The sequence below is a fragment of the Tasmannia lanceolata genome, unplaced genomic scaffold, assembly GCF_043159265.1.
Source record: "Tasmannia lanceolata isolate RefF3 unplaced genomic scaffold, GAP_Taslan_0.1 ptg000020l, whole genome shotgun sequence".
In the NCBI taxonomy this organism is placed as follows: Eukaryota; Viridiplantae; Streptophyta; class Magnoliopsida; order Canellales; family Winteraceae; genus Tasmannia; species Tasmannia lanceolata.
In genome coordinates this window covers 6,177,010-6,203,743 of record NW_027518697.1, presented here as the reverse complement: position 1 = coordinate 6,203,743, position 26,734 = coordinate 6,177,010, and the positions used below count along the sequence as shown (strand labels likewise).

The following is a 26,734-nucleotide window of genomic DNA, read 5'->3' as shown; positions in this document are numbered from 1 at the left end:
TTTGGACAATGGCCCATTGTCCCTAGGGGTGCAACTCGGGTCGGTCTGTATCGGGTTGAGGCCAACCCTAAACCAACCCAACCCAACACAAGCCCCGGGTTGAGGATTGTCAACCCTAATCCAACCCGCCTCCAAATCTCTTCGCCATGACCCGACCCATCCAACCTGAAATCGGGTTCGGGTTGTCGGGTTGGGTTCGAATTCACCTGGGCCAAACAGAAAAATGCAGTACTCAAACATAATAGAGATAAAATTAGAGTTCGGAGGTCGGGTTGCCAAGGCCTCAATCCTAACCCAACCTGAAATTAAATCGGGCTGGCTTTTCCCAACGCAACTCAAGTTGCATCCAATTGTCCCACCAGACTACGGTGCCTGTGACGATCGATGGGACCCTCCGAATCCATCAGTGTGGGTCCCATCACTTCCATCAATCTAAGTATTACGGCTAACGATTGATTAAGGGGTTGTTTGGATCTAGGGAAAAGAAAATTATGAAAAATAATATTTTCAATGAAAAACATATTCCATGGAACAAGAAATTCTAGGCTCTATTAGGTTGGCAGTTTTCATTGAAAACGAGTAAAATTTTCGATTTTAGAAAAAAGTCTATTAAAAATGAGTATATCAGACACTGGAAAGTTCAGTTTCCATGCGAACAAATTCCAATTTTTTACCTACATCCAAACAGCCGGATTCGTAGTTCCAAAAACAGGCTGGTCGACTCGGGATTAGGCAGAGTTGACTCGACCCAGTCATTAACTAAGTTCGTTGACCTACCAACTCACCTGGTACTACTGGAATTTGGGGGTTGTTGGAAGTTTTAACTTCAATCCAATAGTATAAATAAGAGCCCCCATCCGGGTCGAGGTTTCTTAACCATGCTGTGACATATAACGCATCCTTTTTTCTTCTTTTTTTCCCCCTTCTGAAAGTAGCAGTTTGAGTGAGGGTGTGAAGTCCAGTATTTTTCAAAAGGTAAAGTGGCCCCAACTTTATAGGATCATCCAAACCGTTCAATTGTTGGGCCACAGCATAACCCTTGAATCTATAGAGAGGGTTAGGATCATCCTACGGAAATGATTTTTAGGGTACATACCATTTACTTAAATCTATAGAGATGGTTGGGATCATTCTATTAAGTGGGTCCCACTGTACTTCTGGAAAAAAAAAACCAGACATCATGCGCCTTAACATAATAAAATCTCATCAGTTGGCATGCCAATCTAAATCATGTTTAAAAACATGGATGCGGGTCAAAATGCGGCCAAGAAAAATCATTGTTGCTTCGGCGCGGATGCAGCTAAGAATGCGGTTGACTCAGTTGATGCGGTCATAACTCATAACTCAGGAAAGTCAAAGGAGCTTTTATTAACTCTGTCGGACAACACATGGAACACGGTGGCAAAATGCAGAACACGGCCGATGGAAGAGGGAGTCGACCATGATGCAGGAGAGTTTTAAAACTAAGATCTAAATAAACTACCATTATACTTCTTCAAAAAGACTGCCATGACAAGAGAGATAAATGAGAAAACTATAATGTTTTCCTTTTTCCAAGGCAAGGAAGCTGGAAGATCAGAGTTTTGAAGGTCAGAGACCCAAGCCTCCTATTATTTCAGTCCTAACAGTACTCTTGCTACTTCTCAATGAGTGCAAAAAGCCCTCCCAACTTTCAGAAACGATAGTAAATTTTAGTCCTGTTCTCGAACAAGCAAAAAAATAGTTAAGAGAACAGATTCTAAGATAACTTTCCAATGCTCGACAGAGGGCCAAGAAATGTCAGTTCCTTCAAAACAAAACAAAATTAAGAGCTCTCTCCTTTAAGCTTCAATTTCCACCTTCACCCGAGTTTCTTCCTCGTTTGCTTTCTTGTCACCAACAAAATCATCTCCTTCATTTAGTTCTTTCTGAGAAAGCTCTTCTTTCAGCCTATTGAGCTCATAATCCTTTTCCTCTAGCCTTTGTTGCAAAATAAGCACCTAAATATAGAATGACCTTTCAATATAGAGATCTCAATGCTTGAAATAGAAATGAACGATAGAATTCAACAACGATTTAAAGGAAAATATATAGCTCCAAAAATGAGTTATTTTTCTTTCCTGATAAATAAGCAAATAGATAACAATTTTTTTTACTTTTCATCTCTTCATTGCCCGCTAGATAACAGTAACAGATTTGCCGTTAGCAAAGAGTCAGACTGAATACTGGATAAAGATCATTTGTATAATATAGGAACTGAGATCATTTCAACTGGTAGCTGATATTTCCACCCTCTTGTTTTGCTACCTTCCACCCGGCTCTTTGTTTACAATTTCTTCTTTGGGCTGATATTTCCCAATGAGTTAGATGAGCCAATGAAAAAGTTACAGAGGGGATGTAGAAATTATGGGTTATACAAGGAAATGATAGATCTTTCGTATAGTATAATGGGGTGCCTAAATACAGCAGTATGGTGTCCACGAGAAGACAAGATCTTTCCTCAGGTCTAGAAACTGAGTTAAAGAAGATTAAGGAACCATCAAATTGAAGAGAATGAATAAAATCATAGTTCCTTTCCCATTCAAAGTTTCCAATCACCAAAGGAGAACATCAAAATTAAACTGAATTGGAGCCTCCAATGCAGTATTTTTTTTTCTTTACTTTTAAGAATGACAATAAAGCTTTATTGAAAGCCTCAAATGCAATTAATTTGTAGCACAATATTGGAAATTCTCTTATAGTTAAAGGAGAGAAAGAGAACCTTCCATACTGTTGATGATTAGGTTCTTTTTCCTTTATAAATGCCCTACGCGTGGTGGAAAGGATTGTTGATAATGTTTTAATGTGATTAGGTTGGTTTTTAAAAAACCTCCTGTAATTTTAATTAATCCATGAATGTGCTTGTCCTTAGAATCTTTGGTCATCTCTCTTAGTAGAACAAGCTTGAGAGAAATTTTAACTTTTCTTGATTCATACGGACCAAAATTCCCTTATTTAGAAAAAAGACCTTGGTCAACGAATTGACATTAAAGGAATAATTGGATGTTAACAAAATGTCAAAGAGGCGGATTCTCAAGCTAGGAGGGGGGTTGGTTTGGAGTCTTGGGAGAAATTAGATTTTCTTCGCCCTTGATGGCGTTATTTCTTGAGTTGTATTGTTTATTTCTTATTTGTAATCTCTGACCATCTCGGTCTTTTTTAATGAATTTTACCATTCAAAAAGAAAATGTCAAAGAAACCACTGGTTCACTTCTCTTAGTTTTCTTTGAAGATTTGTCAGGCCCTATACTCTTTAGATTTCCCAAAAATTGATGTTTTATACAAGGATGACTTTATCACTACACATACATTTTATAAATGACTTGCTATATGATGCAAGGACATATTTTCCCCAAAGTTTAAAACTTCCGGTTCGGTTTAGGTCGGCATGGAAACAGAAACATTTCAGTTCTGGTTGGAAATTTTGGTGGAGATCTTGTAAAATTATAGAAACAATGGAAGCATATGCGTAAGATGAAACTTTACAAAGTACTAGAATAAGCAGAAACACATGTAAAAAGTCATCACATAAGCAAAACAACACAATGGGTTAACATATAAAAAACCTAATGATATATGCTTTCACGCATGTGTAATAATTCAATGCATACTACATTTCGCATGCAATTCATATAAATATTAATGCATAATACATTAGGTTCACATGCAATTTATATAAATATAATTATGTAACATCTACTGGTATACTATACCACAAAGAGACTTATGGTTTTGGTATGTGTTATGGTGGGGATGAAAACAGAAATATCTTGGTCGTTTCATGTCGGTTTTGGTGGAAACTTAAAAGCTATAATTTTCCATTAGAAAAAGGAGCAGACAAAAAGTGCATATGGGGGGCACTTGTCCAATGATCCAAACCATTTATCTGCTAGGCCTTACAATGGATGGGGCTCTACGTCATTAAAAAAATCTTTATAATATGGACACATCAGCCATTTGTACAAAAACAAATTGAAGCTCACAAGAAATTCAACAATGGTTTCAAAGGGAAGCGGCATGTTAACTACTTTCTTTGATCTAAGGTGTATTTCTGTTATTTCATGAAAAGTTAGAGAACAAGGAAGATTTCCTTGACCATCTACTTTCTTTGATCTGTGTTGTATTTCTGTCATTTCATGAAAAGTTAGAGAACAAGGAAGATTTGCTTGATGATGGTCAAAATCATTCTGTTTCTTTAGTAAACAAATCCTTTCCCATCATGAAAATTCCTCCCCTTTTCCTAAAAATCTTTGCAGTGACCAAAATGTCTATAATCGATATGTTTCTAGCCATTTGATGTTGGTAAATGCCTTCTTTCTTGGTTTTGATGCACTGATCTCAAAGCATAGATAATATACCAGGTGAACTATACTAGTTGAAAAGAGGTCAGAGATATGCGAGGTTACCATTTCATTTGATTTGTCCACATCATTTGTCAGTCCTTCCATATATTTACATAATCCTGTGTAATACAACAATATAAAGAATGAAATGAGAAGAACAAAAGAGATACAATTCACTAAACATCAAACGGCAGTGAATGTAAAATGACATGTTTATCCAAGATGCAAAAATGACATGCTTTCGGAGTTGAGACATGAGCCTGAGGATGAACACCATCGACTGCAGCTTTCACTTACAGGTCCATGGTTTTTTCCCCCCTTTTCTTTATCTTACACTATAGGGCCCAAGGTTTAAAATTTCAGTTTAAATTTTGGCCGAAATTTCGGCGGAAATACACGGTAAAAACAAAATTTCGTGAGAATCTGAATTTTTAGCTGAAATTTTGGCCCAAATTCCGGCTAAATTTTGAAATTCCGGAATAAAATTTAAAAATAAATTTGGCCGAAATTACTGAAATTTCGGAATGGCCGAAATCACTGAAATTTCGGAATTTCGGCCAAAATCTCTAACCGACACCGATTCAAGGTACTTTTGGTGTCGGTCCTGGCCGAAATCTGAAGTTTTAGCCCAAATTTCAGTATTTCGGCCAAAATTTCAAGGCATGATAGGGCCTGGGAGGGGAACAAAATACTTACTCATTGGGGAAGTTATGACTAATACCTCCAGAAACTTTGTTACTTACCTTTTCCTCCTTTGTCAGAATGATTGCATTTTTTTTTTTTTTGAAATGGTAGTGATTGCCTAATTTTTCAACTTCCTTTTGTTTTCTCTTCTTTTTTTCAATGATGCCTGTCCTCTATGGGTTAGAAATAGAATGGACTAGACCTCCACCATTCCTAAATGTTACATCTTTATAGAGGAAAGCACAGTTTGGTTAATTATGAACCTCTATTTACTATTACAAACTGTCATATAGTTAGGAACGTGTTACAAGTCCTTCCGTTCTATTATATTTTCTATTTTTTTGTCTTTATCTTCTACTACCACTTTATTTTTACTTGGCAAATTTTATCCAATTTTATAAGTTTTCATTTTAACTTTGTTTAAACTTTAAACAAATTAAAAGAAAATCTAAGCATCTCCACTCAACTTCTGAGGCTATGACTCTTAACTGCACAGCATGCCTCCCATATACGTTCTATAGCTTTTTGGAACATAGGAAATCACAGAACTACACCATGCAAGCATTAAGAAAATGGTAGAAGCAACAAAAAACTTTCATCAACCAACAGAAACAACAAAGATTAGTCTGCATAACACCAACCTTCAAATTGAGTTCTGAGTTCTGCATTTTGAGATTTTTGCAAAGCAAGTTTCATCGACAACTCGTGAATCTACAAATTCAACATTATTAGCAGCAGGCAGTCATTAGAATAGATCACATGACACAGGAGTACCTTGAGGCCCTGAGAGCTTGTAATTTCAAGTAAGAGTGACTGAGAGGAAACACTAAAATAATTTTCAGGTACACAATAAAAAATTAAATAAGCAATACGTATATCAGGAGTGCCATGAAAAATTAGTTCTCATAAATCTCAAACCCCTCAATGAAAAGATAAGTATTTTTAAAAGTAAACTGATTGCATGCTCATGCCATCCTATTAAAGTCAGTTCATTTGTTAAGAGGTATCCTCATGATATGATTAAAGGAGATGGGGGTGGATGGCCACAAAAGGGCGTGGAATAGCATCTGCCTATATATATACATACATATATAGGCCACTTCTGTTTACTAGGAAAAGCCCCTTTTTAGTGGTTTAATGACAAAAGACAATGTTTCAATAGTCATAAAATCACAATGTTTCAATAGTCATAAAATCACTACAAGGGGTGTGTTCTCGCTCGCTCGCTTGCTCACACGCAGTGCTATTCAAATTGGGGCCTTATATTCCTTAGAAAATTGGTCCCTTTCACCAAATTTTCATAAACTCAGCCAAGTCAAACTTTATAGCGGTAGATGAATTTGTTTACTGCACGAGAAGAGTCGTAACTTCGGAGACTGCAAAATTCTTTTTTTTTATATGAAAAGTAATCTAAACTACTGAGATTTTAAACTAATTGGCCAAGAGGAAAAAGAAACGTCTCTGTGGATGCAGGGCATAGCAGAAAATAGTTGGGTACATAAGAAGTAAACTACGAACAATACCTTTCCTTCAGAATGCAATTGTCCAACCTCCTCATTTTCCTCTTGCAAGGTCCTACATTTAGCCATTAGCATTTTGCCCATCTTGCTTTGAGAAGTAAAATTGACGGCAGCAATACTGTCCTGCAACTCTTTTACCTTTTTGTCTTTCTCCTCTACCAAATTCTGGAATAAGTCAAGAAGGTAAACATGAACGCGTACAAGCATATGTTTGCGAACTACCTCATCAAATAGTAAATATTAAACTAAAGGCAGCAAGTCTTAACGTGACTGGTTAAAAATTTAGAGCACCCACGCAAAATCACAAGACAAGACAAGGATGTAAGCTTCACATATTTGCTTTGGGATGTGAGTGACATGACTGCCAAGGTTAAGGACTAGTTCAATAGAGTGACCATAAGAGAGTTTTATGCTGAAATGTCATTGAATCTCTGAAGAGTGCTGAAAGGGATTTTGGCTCTTCAAAAGGTTGTACGTTACAGCCATGAAGGTGAGGGTTCTTGGGGACTCGTAGCAATTTTGGACCTTGCAGAAACTATGCTAGTCTGAAACCAGTTAAAGCAAAAATTAAATTTGTGATAATGCCAAACTTATGCTGTGTGTCATGCATATCCACATCTATATGTGTTCGGAACTCATAGAGGTAAGTGTACTTAGAAGTTCCCTGGTAGGGTAGCGTGGGATTTGTTGTTTAGAAGGGATCTTAAAGAGGACGAGACACTGTCGTATTAGGATCATACTGGACTGTTCTTAGTCACTTCCTACGAGTTGGTTCTTATAAATGAGGTTAGATCGGTGGGTGTCATCCCCTCCTAGAGTGGAGGCTGCTTTTGGACTATGGCCAAGGAGCACATTAATGCCTAAGATGTTCATAAGAAAGAGAAATTTAGACTTCCAACCATGTGCATTCTTTGTAGGGAAGTGAAGGAGTCAGCTACCCATCTATTCATTCATTTCGAAGGGGTGGATATAGTGTGGTCTAATCTTTTCAACTGTTTTGGTTACTTAGGTGTTTGTGGCATCAATCCTTAACCTTTCATCGAGCCTATTGGGTTGAAAGGTAAAACGCCTTAGAAGATCACCCTGTATGTGATTGTATGGGTCTTTGGAATTAAAAACAGGAGAGTTTTTTTTTTTGTTCAATAAAAGACTCATCCCCGGGTTAGATTGTGAATGATAGTAAGCTCTCTATTGTCCAGTGGGCGACGAGGGATTTTTTAGGTTTAGAGATGAGCGATATTTAGTGGCATCAGAAGGATGTTGCTTGGAGTCACTCGAGTAGTGCTAGATGAGTACTTATGTCACCTAATTCTCTCAAGCTAAACTTTGATGGTAGTCGATAGTTCCAATAGGAATGTAGGACCTGCTAGCATTGGTGGTGTGGGGTGTTTTTGAATGATGGTGGAGAAGTTATTAAAGTTATATAGGTAATATTGGCATTGTAGATTCTAATGAAGTGAATGTGTGGGCTCTCCTCATTTGTCTTTATAGTTTCAAGTTGGACTTCACTGGCACCCTCATGATGGAAGGTGACCCGTCTAGAGTCATTTCTTGCGTACCTTCGTGGAACCCTATCAATGCAATTAGAGACCTCTCTACCTCTCTACAGACATCAAACCAACCTTTAAACTTATCCTTGGGTGTGCAAATGAGATGGTGGACAGACTTGCCAGGGACCTTTACTTACTAGTTAACTCTTCACCTGGCTGTTTTTATCTCAGCCCTCTCCTTTGTACTTTCTTCTTTAATGAAATCACATCATAATTTCAAAAAAAAAGGAAGAACAGATATTTATAATGATTGCCCTGGGGTCGTTTACAAAAGATTGTAATTCTTCGTCATTCCTTAATATATCTGGGTGGGGTCCTGCCTAACCCCAGCTTGCCTACCAAAAAAATAAAAAACAAGATAAATAAAAGAATCAAAAGTTGTGTCCCAAAATAAAGACTATAGGATAATTAGTCTTCATGACAGAGTACTCAAACAGTGCAAGTCTCATTCTGAAAAAAAGAAGAAAAGTAATAACACATAACCAAAAGTTGAAAGACACCTTTCCAGAAATTAACCTGTAGTGGGAGTATCAGGCATGCACCTTTAAACGTGTAAACTCTTCATGTATGGCCGGATCAAGTAATAGCCTCCTTGCCTGTCAATGATTTCCAAAACAACAACTTGAAAAATTAATTCAAAGTTCCCAACGAATAGGAAGCCCTAAAGGCAGGTAATAGTGCACTAATAAAGCTGTAGCCATCTCAATGGAAAATAGAAACAATAAAAAGATCAAACATTAGAGAACCACTGAGAAGTAAGAAAACTCGGCATAGGCTCCAAGTAACGAGAAAATCAAGAATTTTTTGCTCATGTTCCGAAAATACCGAGTCAGACCGAACAGGACTTGAATCTTGACTATGTCGAGTTAACACTGTTAAAGTTCAAGTCAACTCATCTAGTTATTAACAATACTCATGAAATCGTATACTGGTTGAACCAGTGGAGGATGAGGTCCAGTCGAAATGTTTTAAAGTTTAAACCATGATAGAAAATTATCACATAAATCATTAATAAAAACAAAATGCATAGAACTGTACTCTCGCTTAGCAGGCTTTTCCCTATCCACTATCTCTTCGTACTCATTACCTTAGAAGTCGTCATGATGCTTGCTCCACTTTTCCTTTTTCCCCATCCTCTTATCTTTTTGGCTTTTTGCAACTTAAGTGGCAACAATTAGAATTTGATACTACTGGAAATCATCTTAATAGAGGGCATCCAATGTAGAAAACCTAGGAGAGAAGAGAGGTGATGTATGACTGGTTAGGGAAATTTAAATGAAGTCCGCTGATTTTAATCACAGAAGGAGAAGGGTAAAGGTCTAAGGTTTGAATTCTGGTTGCAGGAGTTTGGTGTAAGGGAATAAAGAAACAGGTTTCTAGTGGGTCGGGTGTCGATTTGGTGAACAGTAGGGGTTGATAGGGGGGGCTTATGACTGGTTTAGAGGTACTGTTGAGACTGTTGGGGAACTGGGAGTAGCTTATGGTGGTCGGTTGACTGGGAAATTTTGATTGTGATTGTTAAGGGATATTAGGACAGCTGGTGATAGGTTTAGGACTGTTCTTGAGAATTATGACAGATAAAAAAAAGGAACTTATTAGTCGGGTGACCGGAGCGAATTGGCGTGAGTCCATTTCGCAAGAGTTTTGTTCATTCTATCAACATGGTTACGACCAATGACGTTCTCTGGTGCAGGGAAAGAGAGACAAGAAAGGGATAAAGGAATAAGAAAGGGATCAAGAAGGATCAAGATGGGGCTGTGGGTTGTGCAATGGCTAGGGAATAGACTGGTAAAAGGTGGGGGAAACAAAGATGGTGATCGGCAGGTTGGTGGTGGTGGGAGGCTAACTTCTTGAACAGCAAACAAATCTCAGAAAACAGAATTCAATAAATGAAAGTAAAGTAAATAAACCAAAGAAGAGGGGAAGGAGAAGATCAAGAATCACTCTAGGGTTCCTAGGAGTCACAACAAGGCTTGAAGGATCACACCTCAAAGTATGCAAGTTTTAGCAATCTGAATTATCATTCTATATCTGTATCCAAAAGAGGCCAAAGGCCGTCCATATATAAGCAAAGGAGACTCCAAGGCCACGTGGGTGTGGGCTAGTAGAAGTCCACTTGAACTACAACTTTAGAACATAAAACCCTATCTTATATTGCCACTGGACAAGGGCTAAACCATGGACCCTAAACTGACTAAAACCTATGATTTGTGGACACGGACACAAGTGTCGCGTGTCGACACGGACACGGTGAACTCCCAAAATTTAGAAACGGAGACACACCTAAAATAGAAAGCACATATAATCATGATTTTTGGACACATATTCGTGTGCCGAGTTTCGACACAGACATGAGGTATCTAACATGGCAACCACTAAAAATCTAGAAACAGTGTCACACTCATACACATACATACATATAAAGTTACTGACACTTCTAGCAGTACACTTAAAAGTGTCTAAAGGAGTGTCGACACGTGTGGACACGGGTGTCGTGTCGGCAATAAATTCAAAGTGTCGGCCAAATCATAGACTAAAATATAGACTCTAATTTACTTGAGACAGAGACTCTTAATCAAGGAAGCAGGAATCTTTACTCATAATGGGGAATCTCGATTCCCCGAAAATCGATTCCGAAACGGGAATCTTCTCGATTCCGATTTTTGAGAATCCTGTTTCAGAAACATGGGAAACACGATTCCACTCGATGGGAAATTCAATTCCCACTTTATGGGAAACGCGTATCCCACTTTATGGGAAGCGTGTTTCCTATCTATCCTCGTCTCTTGCTAGTCCTCTTCTCTTCCTCTTCTTTGTAGTTACATGTAAAGTCATTTAAGTACTTAAAATGTACATGTAAATAAGGGAATAACCCCCATTTGAATCTATTAAAAATAGTTTCAAGACCCAAATCTAAAAGGATAAAAAGTAAACTTTCCCGTACAAAATTCGAAAAAACATTCAGGTCAAAATCTTAACTTCGAAACCATGGGGTATTTTTCCAATTTTAAAAATTCATAAATTCTAGCATGTCCAAACATTATTAAATCTCAAAAGTCTGGTAAAAAAAATCTCATAATTTGGTTTCCAATTTTTTTTTTTCATGTCAGGCATTGGTCAACAGACTGGTCAACACAGGCATTTCAGCTGATAGTGATTTTCCTTTAAGTAAATGTCGGATCTTTTAATAAAAAGTATTTTTTTAATATTTGGTTCATATAATTATTTTTTATATTTTTTTTGTAATTTTTATTTTTTAAGTTTTTTTAAATATTTAACTATTCAAAAAATTCTCCAAACCTTCACGCTTCCTGCTTCCCACCCTCTTGAGAGCCTTCGCTTCCCGCTTTCGCTTCCCGATCTGGCAGCCTTGCTCTTAATCACTTAAGGCATGGATTCTTCAAGTAAATTCCCAATGACAATAAGATTCTAGTCCCACAAAAATTTGTCTCTTCCCACTTGATGCAAAGTCTATGTGGGCCCTCATTACTCACATAAGTGAGTTAAGTGAATTAAAACGTAAGAGTTACCCTCCCCATAAATTTTTCAAAAAACTTGATGGCCCAGCTTTTGTGTAGTATTCACGGAATTGACATAAGTGATTTTGTACCAAAAAGAAGTAACCCTGCGACTTAAAATGACTTAAATAACAATCTATGACTAAATAAAAGACTCTAACACCAATGTTGGGTTCCATCTTCATATTTAATTCATTAATTCTCGTAAATGATGGTCCTCATCAAGAGGAAACCGAAGAAAGTAATCGGGTTTGTGTTTTTGCCATGGTAAGAGGAAGACCCTAGTAGCAGATGTGGAAAAGATTGATGCGACAGACAACAGGCATGGAGGAGAGGTGGCAAGGGCCTGGGCATTGTTGCAATTGGATGAAACTGAAAAGAAAAGAAAAGACAGAGGAGGTTAGTTGTTAGGCTTGAGATCGTGTTTCCGTTGGAAGGTTCTCTGTTTCTCAACCACAAGGTTGAGGGATCAGGGCCACTTACCAAACCAAAAAAGGAAATACAAAATAAGGAGAAAGAAGGCAAGTTGCTGGCAGAATATTGAAGTCTCAAGCTGTGTATGGACCGTCTAGTTTGAATGGTTCACTGATTGGACCATTTAAACCATACAATGCACATGGATAATGAGAAGAAGGTGGGTTCAGTTCAACCAAAGCAAAATAGGTTCTAGTTCAGGCCGAACCAGCCATTCTGGCCATCCAGTCCACCTTTTAGAACGTCAGTCTTTAAACTGCGGGCTCTACTATAGTGGTTTCCAAGAGATAAGCTCATGTATAGCAAAATAATGCAGTAGAACTATGGATTGATAGTTCAATACGTGAAAGCATTGACCAATCCCATCAGTCAAGAAAACAACACGAAACAAACCTTCAACAAAACTAGTTTCTGGCTATTGCCACACATAAAAAAAGTGAATTCCAGAGAAAAAGATGGTCGAATAAGGTTCAATCAGAATCAAATATATAGCTTGGGACATAATACAGAAAATATAAAAATAGAAGTCAAATACCTGCATCGATGGTGGTTTCAATTGCACCTTTAGATCCCGAAGAGCAGACTGAAAGTTTACCGGGTAACCTTAAATGTTAGACAATGACTTTCACAAAGGGTCAAAGAAATCAAGAGATTTAATAGAGTACAAAATGTTTAAGAATGCATCTAGGCAATCTAAATAGAGTATAAAATGTTTACGAATGCATCTAGGCAAGGTTTGCATGATAAATGCTACTTATAAACTGCAAATGGGTGTTCGCATTAAGCAGTAGATTTAAAGTTAGGAGGATCCAACAGTAGGGCAAGTTAATGTCCATCCGAAGTGAAAGTTAATGTAGCCCTTCCAAATGATCAGTTCAAGAAGATGTGCAAAGTAGATATAAACTATTGTTTAAGAACTTGCACTCAGACAAGTTGACTCAACTGAGTCAATGGTTTGACTCTTCTGAATCAAATGAGTTTTCCTTTGAGAAGGCAGAATTGTTCATTGAGTGGAATGAGGTTTTTGGTGTTTCTAACTGACCAAGTAAGGAAAGTTAAATCAGCAGAGCCAATGTTTTTTTTTTTTTTTTTTGAATGGTAAAGCTGAGCCAATGATTAACAACAGAAATTTTTAAACATTTATATAAGCACTAGAAAATATAGCAAGTTGGTGGTCAGGCATAGCAAGCAAACAGCGTCACCTTCAATTCTGCAATCTCCTGATCTCTTTTTGCAAATGTTACAATGAACGCGGCTTCTTTTTTCTTTGCTTTCTCAAGCTGAAAATGAACAATCAACATCAATACATGAAATCCAGCAAATAGAAGATACGTTTATTTCCTATGCATATAAAAAAACTAACAAGCAACCAACCTGTTCTCTCAGTGATTCCTCAGAAGATTTTAGATTCTGAAGATAATTTACAACTAACCCAGGTTCTGCATTGATAGAAACATTCAGTTAATGATTTTGATAAGATATAAAAATAAATTCAAGGTGGAAGATTCATTGGGAATGAGCCTTACTGGTCATGAGGGAAAAAAACACCTTGAGCCAAACAAAAAGAATGTATTATGAAGGTAAAGACAAAACGCTAACCAGGAGTCGTGGCAAAAGGTATGGCTGACTCATTCTGAAATGCAGAATGCCACTTTTGAATCTCTGATTTTGCTGCCTCAAGCTCCGTCTGGAACAAATGCCAGATTATCATTAAACAATGTCCAGGCACCAGAGAAAATGGGCTACAACCCGCCCTAAAAATTGGGGTGGGGATACCTTATGTCATAAAAAAAAGGGGCTACAAATCGTGGGAAAAACATGATCTTGTTCATATGCAAGCTCATCAAATACAAGATAACATAATGGACAAGAAGAGCATGGCAAGAGGATCTTATTAATGCACTACCTCGAGATAGAGGAAAACTGCTAATCATAAACCGTCGATATCTTCCAACAGATGGCATGCAAATTCTCAATATCGAAAAAGGAAAATATAATGAATGGCCATGAATAGGATGATATTACATACCATTAAAAGAGAAAAATGAAAATATGCATAGTTTTTTCTCTCCATCAAATCCCCTAAAAACCTATGATATGTGGACACGGACATGAGTGTCATGTGTCGACATGGACACAGAGTGTCGGACACGGCAAACCTCCAAACTTTAGAAACAGGGACACGGCTAAAATAGAAAGTTTATGTAATCATGATCAAGGTTTAAAATTTCGGTTTCAGTACCGGTTTCGGACCCTGAAATTTCGAAATTCCGGTCGAAATCTTGTACAAAACCCAAAACCAATATTTTATTCAATATTAAATTTTGGCCGAAATTTTGGTGAAATATTAAATTAATATTAAAAAAAAAACAGATTTTTTGGGTCAAATTTCGGAAAAACCAAAATTTCGACAAAATTTAAAACCATGATCGTGATTTATGGATAAGGATTTGTGTGTCCAGTTTCGACATGGATACGAGTTGTCTAAATGAGGCAAACACAATACTCAATAATTAAAAAAAAAACAGAATGTCACACTTGACAAGATACAAAAACATGTCCACAGACCCACATTAAGTCTAACACTTCCAGCAATACAAGTAAAAGTGTCCAAAGGAGTGTCGACACGTGTGTCCACACGTGTCGTGTCGGACACGGCAGGACACGCGAGTCGGCAATAAATTCGAAGTGTCAGCCAAATCATAGCTAAAAACCCATTCTCCAAGTTAAACTAATGCCATTTCAAAGATTTAAAATTTTGGCTTCAGACATATTTCCCAAAAAAATTTACACACTACTTCCATTTCCACCATAAATAATGGTTTAGCCCTTTAATACACAACGGAATCTAAATCAGGGGACTTGCTGAGTTAAGCAATTCCTCTAAAAAAAGGTAACATCTCCATCGAAGTATGGAATATCACATTCCCACCTGCCTGTTCTCTTTATTGAATAAGCTAAAATGAATTAAACACCAATATTACAGATATTTGTGCATACAAGAATACATTCTACATGCACAAATATCATACCGCCGCGAAAAACAATTTTGCAAACAGATCCATCAAAGTACAAGTTTGACTAAAGATATAATTTATCAAATATTCGACAAAGATGAATCAAGAAATCATTACTGCTGCAGTGGATAAGTAAAACAAGAACACACTACGAGCACCTTGCACTTGTGCATGACCAATTATTATAAACGAGAAGCCCAGATTCTACAAGTAACCCAATCAAAATGCGAAAGAAACAAGGTCATTATGTCAATACTCAATACCAACATATCTTCCTCAAGCACATAAAGTTACTCTGTTTTGCCTTGACCATTTTCCAATATAGCAACACCTTTCTTTAAAAGACCAATAGAGCAACACCTGGCTGAGTCAGTCATTGCCAATCAGAGTTGCACACTAATTTTACTAACAAGGCTATCGCTCACACTAATTAGAAGTTCAATACCCTATTTGAAACCCCACCACACCCAATCTCCCATTTCTTTCATAACTTTTACAAATTCAACAAGGATGGTTACGTGTAACTGAAATTAAAGTGGACTGTTTGTACTCCTTGTGGGCTGATGTGCACACGAGTGGACTGTTGCACCGTACTATGATTGGCTTCTCTCTATGTGGACTATTATGCATTGTTCGGCACACCTATGCATTGTTTTACGATACGACGTTGTGCCTTGTGCGAACAGATGGTACATTTAGTATGTGCTGCTGAAAAAAGTGGCTTGAATGCTTGATGTGCCAATTGTTTTCCCTTAGATTTCCGATTGTGAGCTGATCTGTTGGCGAACATTCTTTGATAAGTATGGACTGCTATTCCACTTTCTTTGCCGTTGCTACTTACTGGTGTGGTGTGCTGTCCCATTTGCTTTATGGTGTTCCTAAAGTACTACTTGCTGCTATATTGCACCCCTTAGATCGTTGCTAGCTGGTTCTCTTTGTTCTTTTGACTTACTGGAATGCCTGAACCTAACCCATCAGTAACGGAGGCACAAACCATCCAGCTGACTTATGTAAATCTCAATGGGCCCTAGTACTTCTTCTGGGCCCAAGCAACCAAAGTTTTCTTTGGTGCACACGGAAAATTAAAGTGATTAACAACTTCGATCCCACCAAATTTGGATCCCAGTACGATAATTGACTCCATGAAAACTACCAAATCATGACATGGTTGTGGAACTCATTGGAACCGCAATTAAATGCCATATTCCACGATAAGGCCAAGGAAATTTGAGACTATCTGAGAGACGTACTCATCTAAAGCCAATACTTCAAGGTCTATAAGCTGTTTGAGAATTGAGACACCGAGAGGAGCTTCAGAGCTTGCGAGGTTGGAGAGTGGAGACGGTGAGAGTCGCAAGAGTCGGGGAAAACTAGGGTTTCGACTTTCCGATTGGGGAATGATATTTTCCTCCTTGCCTTAACGAGTTAACGTTATTCGTTAAGTTTAAAAGGCAAAGAAAAACGTTAAGATTAAAAGGCAAAGAAAAACGCTAAAGGGGAGTGAATTTATCCTTAAGCAGTAAACAATTCTCATGGAACCGTTATGGCCTACTGGGAAGAGGGAGGGGGATATCATCCCGCTCGGTTCTCGGTTACAGGATCCCAAACCCAGAAACAAACCGAATTCCAATGGTTCCCAAATAAGTGAACCGGAACCGAACCACTAAAATTTGGAACCAAACCGAACCAAAGTGGCCCTCGGGTTGGACCCGAACCATGTCCACCCCTAGTATTGATGCAATCCTCCAACGGTGGAAAAGGCAAAGAGACATTGAGAAAAGTCCCCGATAATGAAGAGAAAAGAACCAAGAAGGATTAGTTCTTAATCTTTCTTCTTGTAATCCATGATTGCTCGCTCTGATAACATGTTATTGTTTAAACATCTTCATCTATCCATGAGCATCCAAAGGTAGAGAAAGAAGTAGAAGAAAAAAGATGAAGATTTGATTAAAATGAAAGAAAGAAAAGAAGATGAAGAATAAGAGAGGACACTGCCTGAGGGCTATTTTATATTGCTTGTAATTATGAGAGACCCGTATTTTGCGTTGTGTATTGACCTCCTAAGCTGTGGGATTTCCCATTTTTCTCGTAAATAAAATTTATTGCCATTCAAAAAAGGCAATAAGAGAGGACACTTACATAAAAGAGGGGAACTAGTCTTATGTCAGAGATGTGGTCCTCTGTGAATGGCAATCTGACTTGATTTTTGGGATAGAGATAGCTCCCTGTCAATCATGGCATATCGGCCCAAGGAGATTTTTAGTTTTAATATAGCAGGGCGATATTGTGCCTCCCTCCTGCCTCTATTGTCCTTTTCTTCTTAATAAACTTACTGTTATTTCTCAAAAAGAATAATTTTATCTCATACGTATTAACAACATATTAAAATTTATTATTTTTACATGGAATTTTTCTTGAAATTTCTCAAACTTTTGAAGTTCCTTGTTTTCTCTTGTCACACTCAAAGAAATGAGACTGAGGCTTGCACCAACGTGGCTTGTGTCTCATCCAAATTAACTCTTGGTATTTAAACCACAGTACCCTAAACCCCTTCTAAATTCTTAAAATAACAACTGAGAGGGCTTTAGCCTCTCATATTGCACCAAATGCTCAAGGAAAGGAAACAAGAAGTAAATTTAGTGTGGGATTTCACTTTGTAACAATAAAAAAAAAGCATATAATCAAGATAAATTGATGCATTTGAATAGAATCAGGTTTCTTTAGTAGTAAGACCAATGAATCAACTTATTTACATTATTAGCATTAAATTGGGAATCCGAGTAAAGTGAATTTTGTAAACTACACCATTGTTACATTATGGTCCTGACTTCATTTTGAAGAGACAAACCATGTTTATAATTAACAACAATGTCTACCAACCATGCGAAAAGGCCAAGCATGTTGTGATTTGAACATCCAGTTAAAATAGAAAACCAAATGAAGAAAGAAAAAGAGCATATCTCTCTCAACTCAACTCAACTCGACTAAGCCTTTCCCCCAAAACAAGTTGGGGTCGGCAAAAAGAGCATATCTCTCTCATTAAAGTAATTGCATACCTGGCATGTTGCAAGGGTATCCTTGCAGTTCTGAAGGCTGCAACAATAAAATTACAAATAAAATGTATGACAGACATTACCATCTTCATCCTGGTTTCCCTATTAAAACATTTTTAAAATTCTGAAATATCACGTGTACCTCTCACGAAGAGACAAAATCATTCCAGTGGCAACACCAGGTACACTTTCGTCTACCTTTTGACTCCCCTACATCAAGATGAAGAGAGTTAGTCTCCCAAAATTCTGAATGCACTAACTCATACAACTCATTTTCATTCAACACGAAATGCATTAACTTTTGTCATTAATACTCGATGAATTGGTCAGCAAAACAACTGCATGACATCATTATAAATTTGGAATATATCTATATAAAATACTGAAAAGGCATAATAAAATGTCATATTAAGCATCAAGATAACCCACAATTGCTAAATTTCACACTAAACAGAAACAAAAAATTAAACCAAATAACTCCTTGGCTCTAAGGCCCTTAGAATTACCACATAGACAACAATAAGCTCATTTTCTTCACGTTGTCATATGTTGCACAATATGTTTATAATAGTCCACACACAAACAAATAGCTAGAAATCTATCAATGGTGCTTCACCAGTTAATGGATGACTATTTTAGAAACGTCAGATCCAAAGAAAATGGCACTATTAGTACAAAATAAAATTTGTTATTACCTCTAATGGAACCTTAATTTACTAACAGAATGAAATGATATTGGCCAAAAATGTAAAACTTGTTGCCCAATTTTTTTAAGATTAATGTAATCAATATGTCTACAAAAGCATGAGCAAGCACATGGAGATTAACTTTTTCCATAAATTAAAGAACTCCTCTACCAACTTTTGTATGGCATGAGATGCCTAAATTATAGTAGGTTTTCTTCTTTCTTCTGTTCTTTTTTGGATCTACATTTGTTCATTGGTCACTTTGGCATCCTATTTATTAATAAATCTCACTTGATAAAATAATTGTCTGCCATAATGATTTTCATCCCTACCTTGATTAACTCAATGTTCTTGAATTAGATGTATGAATGAAGCATGACTAGACTTGGATAATCTGGATTATTCTTCAAATTTATAAATTCCTAGTAAAAATAGGTTTATAATAGGGCATGATTTGTGCTTAACACCTTCCAACCTCGTAACTAGATCACGAGCCCGTCTGTAATTGTACATCAACTTTGCTCATAGTCATTTACAGGTCCGATAGCCCAATTCTAGGTGGCGACTCTTTAATTTTCATGCCATCCATTCAAACGAATGAGATTTGAAAATTTGAAGTTTCCTACTCATTTCTTCACCAAGTGGTGCAAACGAAAGGCTCCTTTTGGCGGCGGTGCCAACAACTTCACTAAGGGCCTGTTTGGATGTAAGGAAAATTTTTATTGGAATTTTTTTCCATGGAAAATGAATTTTCAACATTTGATTAATGACACCCCCTCCCACTGCCCTATGAGGTTGGCAACCAAACACTACTTATCACTATTCTACAAGGTAAATTCTAGGTAAATCAAATGTTTGTCTCCTCCCTATTGACTACTCATACCACTAATCTACAAGGTAACCACCTGTATCCAAACAGAGCCTAAAAGAATTTTCTACACCCCATCCCATATAATCAGTGGCATTTTAACTCTCTTCCATATTCTCCACATCATGTCCCCTGAAACTCTTACTAGAACCCAACCCACTGATTTTAGATTCTCGAATGCCAAGAAAATCAAATGGGAACATTGGCGAGAAGCCTTCAAATGAAAGCATACTATTAATCGTCATTGGATCATTGCGGCTATGCCTTCTCACCGTCAATTCCTTTCTCTCACAGAGAAGCCCCCTTGAAATTTCCAACAAAGTGAAATCTTTTTCAAGTATCGATGGACAGTAACAATAAATTAATTAAAAATCTACACATAATACATCAAATGTGGCTTCTTGAGTCCATAATTCAATAAAAATTTCACATAATGATTAAACTAACACAAAAGAAAAAAGATTGCATTTAGGCCCCCGTTTGGATTGCAAGAAAAACCTTTCTCATGGAAAAAATTATCTTGTCTCCATTCCATGATTTAGAGGCAAATGATATAATTATGGTTAAATTGAAGGTCCCTCTAAATAAAAATTGAATAGGGTTTGTTCAAGTATCTTTTTCCTGTGTAAAAAAGTAATAAATTTTAGAAATATTTTTCCTTTCCAAACTTTTCCAGAAAAATTCTTGCAATCCAAACAGAGACTTAGAATGGATTAAAAGTACAAGAAGCCAAACCCTACCTTCTTCGAACCGAAGAAATCTTCTTCATCATCTTCGAGATCTCCAAAGCTTCTTTTATTTCCTAAGAATTTTTTTTTAAAAAGATCAAAGATCGAAAAAAAAAAATGTATGCGATCTCGCTCAAATTCCAATAAAAGAAAAGATAAAAACAATTAAAAAAAAACATATACCAGATCGCTTGCCGCTATGGCTTGCAGAATAATCGCCTCCGAAATCATCCTCCTAAAATTCATACAAAAAAATCGCAAAAAATATATAGAGAGAAATTTTTAAAAAAATGGAGAATTTTGAGTTCGCAGGGAGAAAAAGAGAGCTTACATCGTCAAGAGGGGAATGAGAAGCCATGGAAATCTGAAAACCCTAGAAAATGTTTGACTGATACTTCTCCTTTGATGGATGCTTTTAGAAAAAAACAGTGTAATTTTCTAGATCCTGGCTCTCGATTTTAATCCAAAATGACGCGCTCGAGCCCACATTTTGTCGTTTTCGTGGGCTTTTCTACAGCCCATGAACCTGGGCCTAGTTTCCCCTTTTAGGTGGGTTTATTATTGGGGAGTCCGGCTCTTTTTGCATTATAAAGTGAGGTAAATGATATACTGGCCTCCTTTTTCTTCCCTGGGCCACCCATTGTAGCGTACAAACTACAAAGAGGGGATATGAAATTATTAATACACTAGAGAGTGGTAGCCCGGGGATAAATCACGTCCCTATAAAGAGACCACCTTGCATATTTGATATATTTAGGGCAATGATTAATTCACACCCCCTATGCATGGGTGTAAAATGATGTGGGCCCACACCATCAAAACATGAGGTATAAATGGTGGGGCCCACCCTAATGCATAGGTTTGGATAGAGATGGTGAACCCCACATCATGAATAACATAGGGATGAAATGGTGGGCTCCACCATATGCATAGGTATGGGTAAAGATGGTGGGCCCCACTCACCAAAACTTTAGGTGTAAAAAATTGGCCCCATCCCATCAATAACATGACATGTAACATGGTAAGGCCCGCCCTATGAATGGGTTTGTGTGGAGATGGTGGGTCCCCCACATCAAAACATGAGGTGCAAAATGGTGGGCCCGCCCATTGTAGGGATGATTATGTTAGTCCCTGCCCTACGGGTGTAAAATAGAGGGCCCACCATATCCAAGTATGAAATGGTGGCCCCCACCCATGCTATGCTTGGGTATAAAGTATTAAGCCCCACCCTATCAAAACGAAACATGAGGTATAAAGAAAAGGTTTTCCAATAAAAGTTTTTCTTAGAAAGTAAGCGAAATACAGTGGAAAGAAACATGCTCAGTATACTTATAGATTATAGATAGGAGAAATTATATGGTGGCCGACTGTGAAATCACAAGGGTATAGAGAGAGAACCTGTCACCTTGATTTTAGATCCAAAGAAAAGTAAAAAGGGGGAGCTTTTGATGGATTTAAAATCAAGGGAGGGCGTGTTTTCTCTCTCCGACCTTTACATGTAAAGGTCGGCCACCATATAAAATCTCTTCGATAGATGAATTATTATAGATAGGAGAAATTATATGGTGGCCGACCGTGAAATCACAAGGGTATAGAGAGAGAAAACCTGCCACCTGGATTTTAGATCCAAAGAAAAGTCAAAAGGGAGGGCTTTTGATGGACTTAAAATCAAGGGAGGGGGTGTTTTCTCTCTCCGACCTTTACATGTAAAGGTCGGTCACCATATAAAATATCCTCGATAGATTAATTATTACAGGATAGATTGAATATAAAAAAATACCCGTATCTCATAAAATAAACAAAGTAACCCTATCTAGAAAATGACCAAAATACCCACTTCTCATGAAAATGACAAAACTGTCCATATCTCGTGAAAAATAACGAAGTATCCATATCTTATAAAATTACTAAAATAACCGTATCTCTCTATAAAAGCTCCGGATCTGGGAAAATGGGCTAGGGTTAGGGTTTCTGATTTTTGCTCTTCGTCCGTCTCTTTTCTATTGTTTCTTAGGGTTTCATGGCGGAATTTGGCAATAATGGCAGTCCTAAGAGCCAGTGTTCAGACGAGCAGGATCGATTCCTTCCGATTACAAACATCAATCAGATTATGAAAAAAGTGATCCCTGCGAATGGAAAGATTTCAAAGGAGGCGAGGAATCCGTTCAGGAATGCGTTTCTGAATTTGTCAGTTTTGTCACCAGTGAGTAATAAAATCATCTCATTTCTCTCATAGTTTCTGATTTTATGCTTTGTTTTCTTCATATATTGAAGTTTTTTTTGTTGTTGTTGTTAAGGCGAGTGAAAAAGTGTTGAGAAACTTCAAAAAAAAAAAAAATAGATGATTTTTTTCCTCTTATAGTTTTTTTTTGTTTTTGTTTCAGACAGATTCAGAAACGCATTTCTGAATGGATTCCCTCGCCTCCTTCGAAACCTTTCCATTCATAGGAATCGCTTTTCTCATAATCCGACTGATGTTTGCAATCGGAAGGAGTCGATCCTGCTCGCCCGAACGCTGGCTCTTAAGACTGCCATTGTTGCCAGATTCCACCATGAAACCCCAAGAAACAATAAAAAAGAGACGAGAATAGGAGCAAAAAACAGAAACCCTAACCCTAGTCCCATTTTCCTGCAGAGACAGAGAATCAGATCGGGAGCTTTTACAGAGCAAGAGAAAGCGTATATTTTTCACTTCTCTTGCCATTTTTTTCTCACCTTTGGAGGAATGAGAGAAGGAAAAAGAGGAGTTTGGAAAACGATGGGAGAGTCATGTAGTCTGATCGCTACCGTTGGTCTTTTGTGGGGCTTTTCTGCACCTATCTATAATAATTTTTTAACATTACCTTGCCTTTTGTCTTCCTCTCTGTCCTCTTGAATGTTTTTAATGTCTACAATTACGCGAAATAGATTTTGCAACCCAATTGAGGAAACGAAGTGTGAAAACAATATTGGGGGCCCTGTTTTTCATTAAGGAAGTGACACCTCGTATAAACTAAATGAGGAAAAATGATGTCACACTTCTTTTGCAGTAAAGAACTGCCACCTCATATGAATTACAGGAAAACTAATGATTTCATTACTAATCAGTTGAAATTCTTGCTGGCATTTGATGGACCATTTATAATATCATTATTTTGCTTATTACATTTTTTGGGGGAAATGATAAATGCGCCCCTCTTCATTACCTGAGACACCCGGCTACTGTGTATCACATTTGAAAGAATGAAGTGACCTGATTGCCACGTACAATGCACCTGGGTGTCCCAAGTGAGATTTCTTGTGTTCGCCAACATAGCATGATTAGCCAACCAACATTGTGTGCATTTGATGGGCCCCACTACAAATTCAACTCTATGATGTTTAATGAACGTGTTTTGTTCAAGCATTCCACACGTTATTGGTCCACCAACACACCATCTTTTGATCACTCACTTATAAGTTTGTGTTTCAGTAACATGGACGGTCCCAATTTCCAACTCCGTAGGGGAAATACACTATATAATATGGTGCTTTTTCTAGATCATTCCACTAAACCCTCCGTATGAAAATGATAATTCACATAAACTAAGGCCATTGTTGGCAACTTTGAAGAAGTTGATGAAAACAAAAAACTAATTTTAAGTAGGTTTTTTTTTTTTCATTATTTAATATTTTAGGGACTCTCTCTCTCTCACACACACGCGCGCACGCACACACGCTTGGGCCTCCCATAATTTTTTCATGGTTGCCAAACATGGCCTGAGACTTTGATTTGTTGAAAAAATATTTCTTGTTGAATATTTTTTCCGAGGAAATTTTTTATGTGTCCATTATTTAGAGGAAAATGATATGATTGCGACTATTTAGAGAGATAATGTCATTATAGATAAATTGAAGGCCCTTCGGAGTAAACTTTGAACTGCGGACTGCAGTGGTTCAAGTTACTTTTTTTTTTTTCATTCGCAGTCGGACAAATTAATAAATACGAAATTATGTAAAGTCCCTTTTCCGAACTTTTCCAAACAATCCAAACATGATCTGAGTTGAAGATGGAGAGAGCAATGAAGCAAAAGGAGACGTTTAGGGCATGTTTGGCAACCATATATGAAAAATTATTACATGGAATCTTCATGGCCCCAACTGTGAGAAATGAGCAGAGAAGGAGAGAGAAGGGACTTGATGTTGTGGATTTAGGGAATAATACTGCTTATCAGATTTCTGTTGAGGAACAAAAACAACAAACAAACAGTGTTAGTAAAACCTTTTCCGATGCGGCGAGATGAGGCACGGACTTTGTCGCTCTCTTTAAGGTGAATTTGCGCCTCTGCGGAAACTAATTTCGATGTAGCAGATAACTGGCCGCAAGCACCCCCAGGATACAACAGCCCGATGCACCGTCGATCTCCAAGAACTGCACGATCTCAGATATTCGAACCTCCGAACACTTCGATTGCCCAACAAAATACGTAAAATAAAAGAAGAATGAAATCTCTGTTTACGGTAAAATAGAGAAAGCAAGAAGAAAACAACAGTTTTCGTTGTTCTATTGTTGTACAAAAACCACAGAGAACTTCCTCTTTTATAAACAAAATCATGTATGTTCAATGCACCCTTTAATGGAGTAAATACTTTTAAGAAAAGAGCCGTTAAAAGACGTTACAGATGCGAAGAGACACTTCTCCAACAGTCACAACGCTGGCGGTCCGCCAGCTTACCAGAGAACTGCGCCGTTATTTACCCTGTTAATTGACGTTCCAGTAAGCCGGCTTACTTCAGGTACGCCGGCTTACCTTATCAATAACGGTGAAGGTAAACGGAAGTTAACGGACAGAAACAAAAATTAAAATGTAGGGGAAGGAAAAACTTTGACTCGCACGCGCGGCCGGCTTAGCTGAGACCGGCGGGGCGGCGTGCGTGGGGTATAGCCAAAAGCCCACAGGGTCCACTTGGTGGCTCATGCGCGAAGGCCCCGTTTCTCCTCTTCTCATTCACAAAGCTAAGGAAGTGAAAAGCTATATAACCACATGAAGCTTTTCTCTACTTTCCATTACGGGACTATTCGCTTTTGAGAAGGAAGTGAGCAAACCATTGTCCAAAACCAAAGTGATTTCTTTTTATAAACAAAAGAACTTTGTAAAACACCAACAATGCCACTTTTGTATTAAAATACCAACACTTGATAGGGTAAGAGTGGAGAGAGCACGAGAAATATCCCTAAAAAACGATGAAAACAAATACGCTAATAAAAATTGGGGTTTTATTTTCCTGTTTTAATGGGCTTCACATGCTCCCATCACTCATCTACTGTCCTTCTATTACAACAACAAGCCCCGCAAATGTTCAATGAAATTTTTTTTCTTGGTTGCCAAACATGGCCATAAAAGACAAAAAGCAACAATATTCTAAACTTGTGGCAATCCACGTATATCCATTAATTCCCCTTTAATGCCGAAAGAGAAGGCAAATTAAGTCCACTAATCTTGAAATTAGGGAAGAACATCTCAAGAAACGGGAGAGTGCTGTTGGAAAACATTAGTTTGACTCCACTGAGAGGTTTTCTCTTGTTTCATCCACTCCTTTACAGCAAAGAGCAACTCACATGAATAAAAGCAGTCCAAAGAAACAAAGAGATACAAAGTAATGGACTAAAATACTACACTTTGGGTTTCTTTAGTGACCCCAAACGAAAGCAAGCTTAGGAAAATTAAAAAACAAGTGTATAATATTGAATGGCTGAGGGATTGGCTCACATTGTTAATTTGGTTTTTTGTGTCTCGCGCATCGACGGCTATAATGTAAGCTTTGTTTTAGATCGAGTGGTCGAGATTAAAACGATGGTATCAAAGTCGCCACACAGTTAGGGGTGTAAATGGGCAAGATAATCCAGCATTTGGATAACTAAAATGCAAATTTTCTTGTTTCCCAAGAAATACTTAACCCTGGCTGACCCATGAAAATTTTTACCCTACATCCAAATGATCTAAAAAATTTCTTGCAAAAATGAATTTTCTAGCTTTGGCGAACTCATGATGTGTTCTTCGACGCTTCTCATCCCTCCGAATTTTGAAAGAACAAATTTCAACCTTTTTCCTTCTTTTTTTTTTTTCACACAAAATTTAGCCATTTTTCAAATGAACTCTTATGGTAAGAATATCTTATGATTCACATGAACTCTCATGGTACACATTTTTCAAATTTCAGTGAGCTAAGAATATCTTGATGTAAATAGATATCTTGCATATGATATTTTGATGAAGGGAGTCGGTTGTTCATAAACAAATCACACACGAGAGTGC

The 26,734-nt window shown here is 37.5% G+C and overlaps 1 protein-coding gene and 1 long non-coding RNA gene across 2 annotated transcripts; one reads left to right on the top strand and one right to left on the bottom strand.

Moving 5' to 3' along the window:
- Positions 1-1,526: 1,526 nt before the first annotated feature.
- On the bottom strand, positions 1,527-21,013 carry LOC143854000 (FKBP12-interacting protein of 37 kDa-like). The gene is made up of 14 exons (XM_077363698.1): positions 20,791-21,013; positions 20,643-20,694; positions 20,472-20,533; positions 18,320-18,387; positions 18,181-18,217; positions 13,707-13,794; positions 13,482-13,546; positions 13,310-13,387; positions 12,643-12,690; positions 8,658-8,711; positions 6,569-6,730; positions 5,687-5,756; positions 4,425-4,480; positions 1,527-1,979 (listed from the first exon to the last, which is right to left on the bottom strand). The coding sequence occupies exons 1-14, from the start codon at positions 20,815-20,817 to the stop codon at positions 1,821-1,823; spliced, it is 1,026 nt and encodes a 341-aa protein (XP_077219813.1). The 5' UTR covers positions 20,818-21,013; the 3' UTR covers positions 1,527-1,820.
- A 1,410-nt stretch (positions 21,014-22,423) lies between these two features.
- Positions 22,424-23,308, top strand: LOC143855147 (uncharacterized). The gene is made up of 2 exons (XR_013237709.1): positions 22,424-22,662; positions 22,844-23,308. It is a non-coding gene; the product is annotated as an uncharacterized LOC143855147 (long non-coding RNA).
- The last annotated feature ends 3,426 nt before the right edge of the window (positions 23,309-26,734 follow it).

Coding starts and splice junctions, on each gene's coding strand:
- LOC143854000 (XM_077363698.1), bottom strand. CDS start 20,817: ATGGCTTCTCATTCCCCTCTTGACGAT. Junction 13,547..13,706: donor ACCTTTTGCCACGACTCCTG/GTTAGCGTTTTG, acceptor CTATCAATGCAG/AACCTGGGTTAGTTGTAAAT. Junction 12,691..13,309: donor AGGAGATTGCAGAATTGAAG/GTGACGCTGTTT, acceptor GTAAACTTTCAG/TCTGCTCTTCGGGATCTAAA.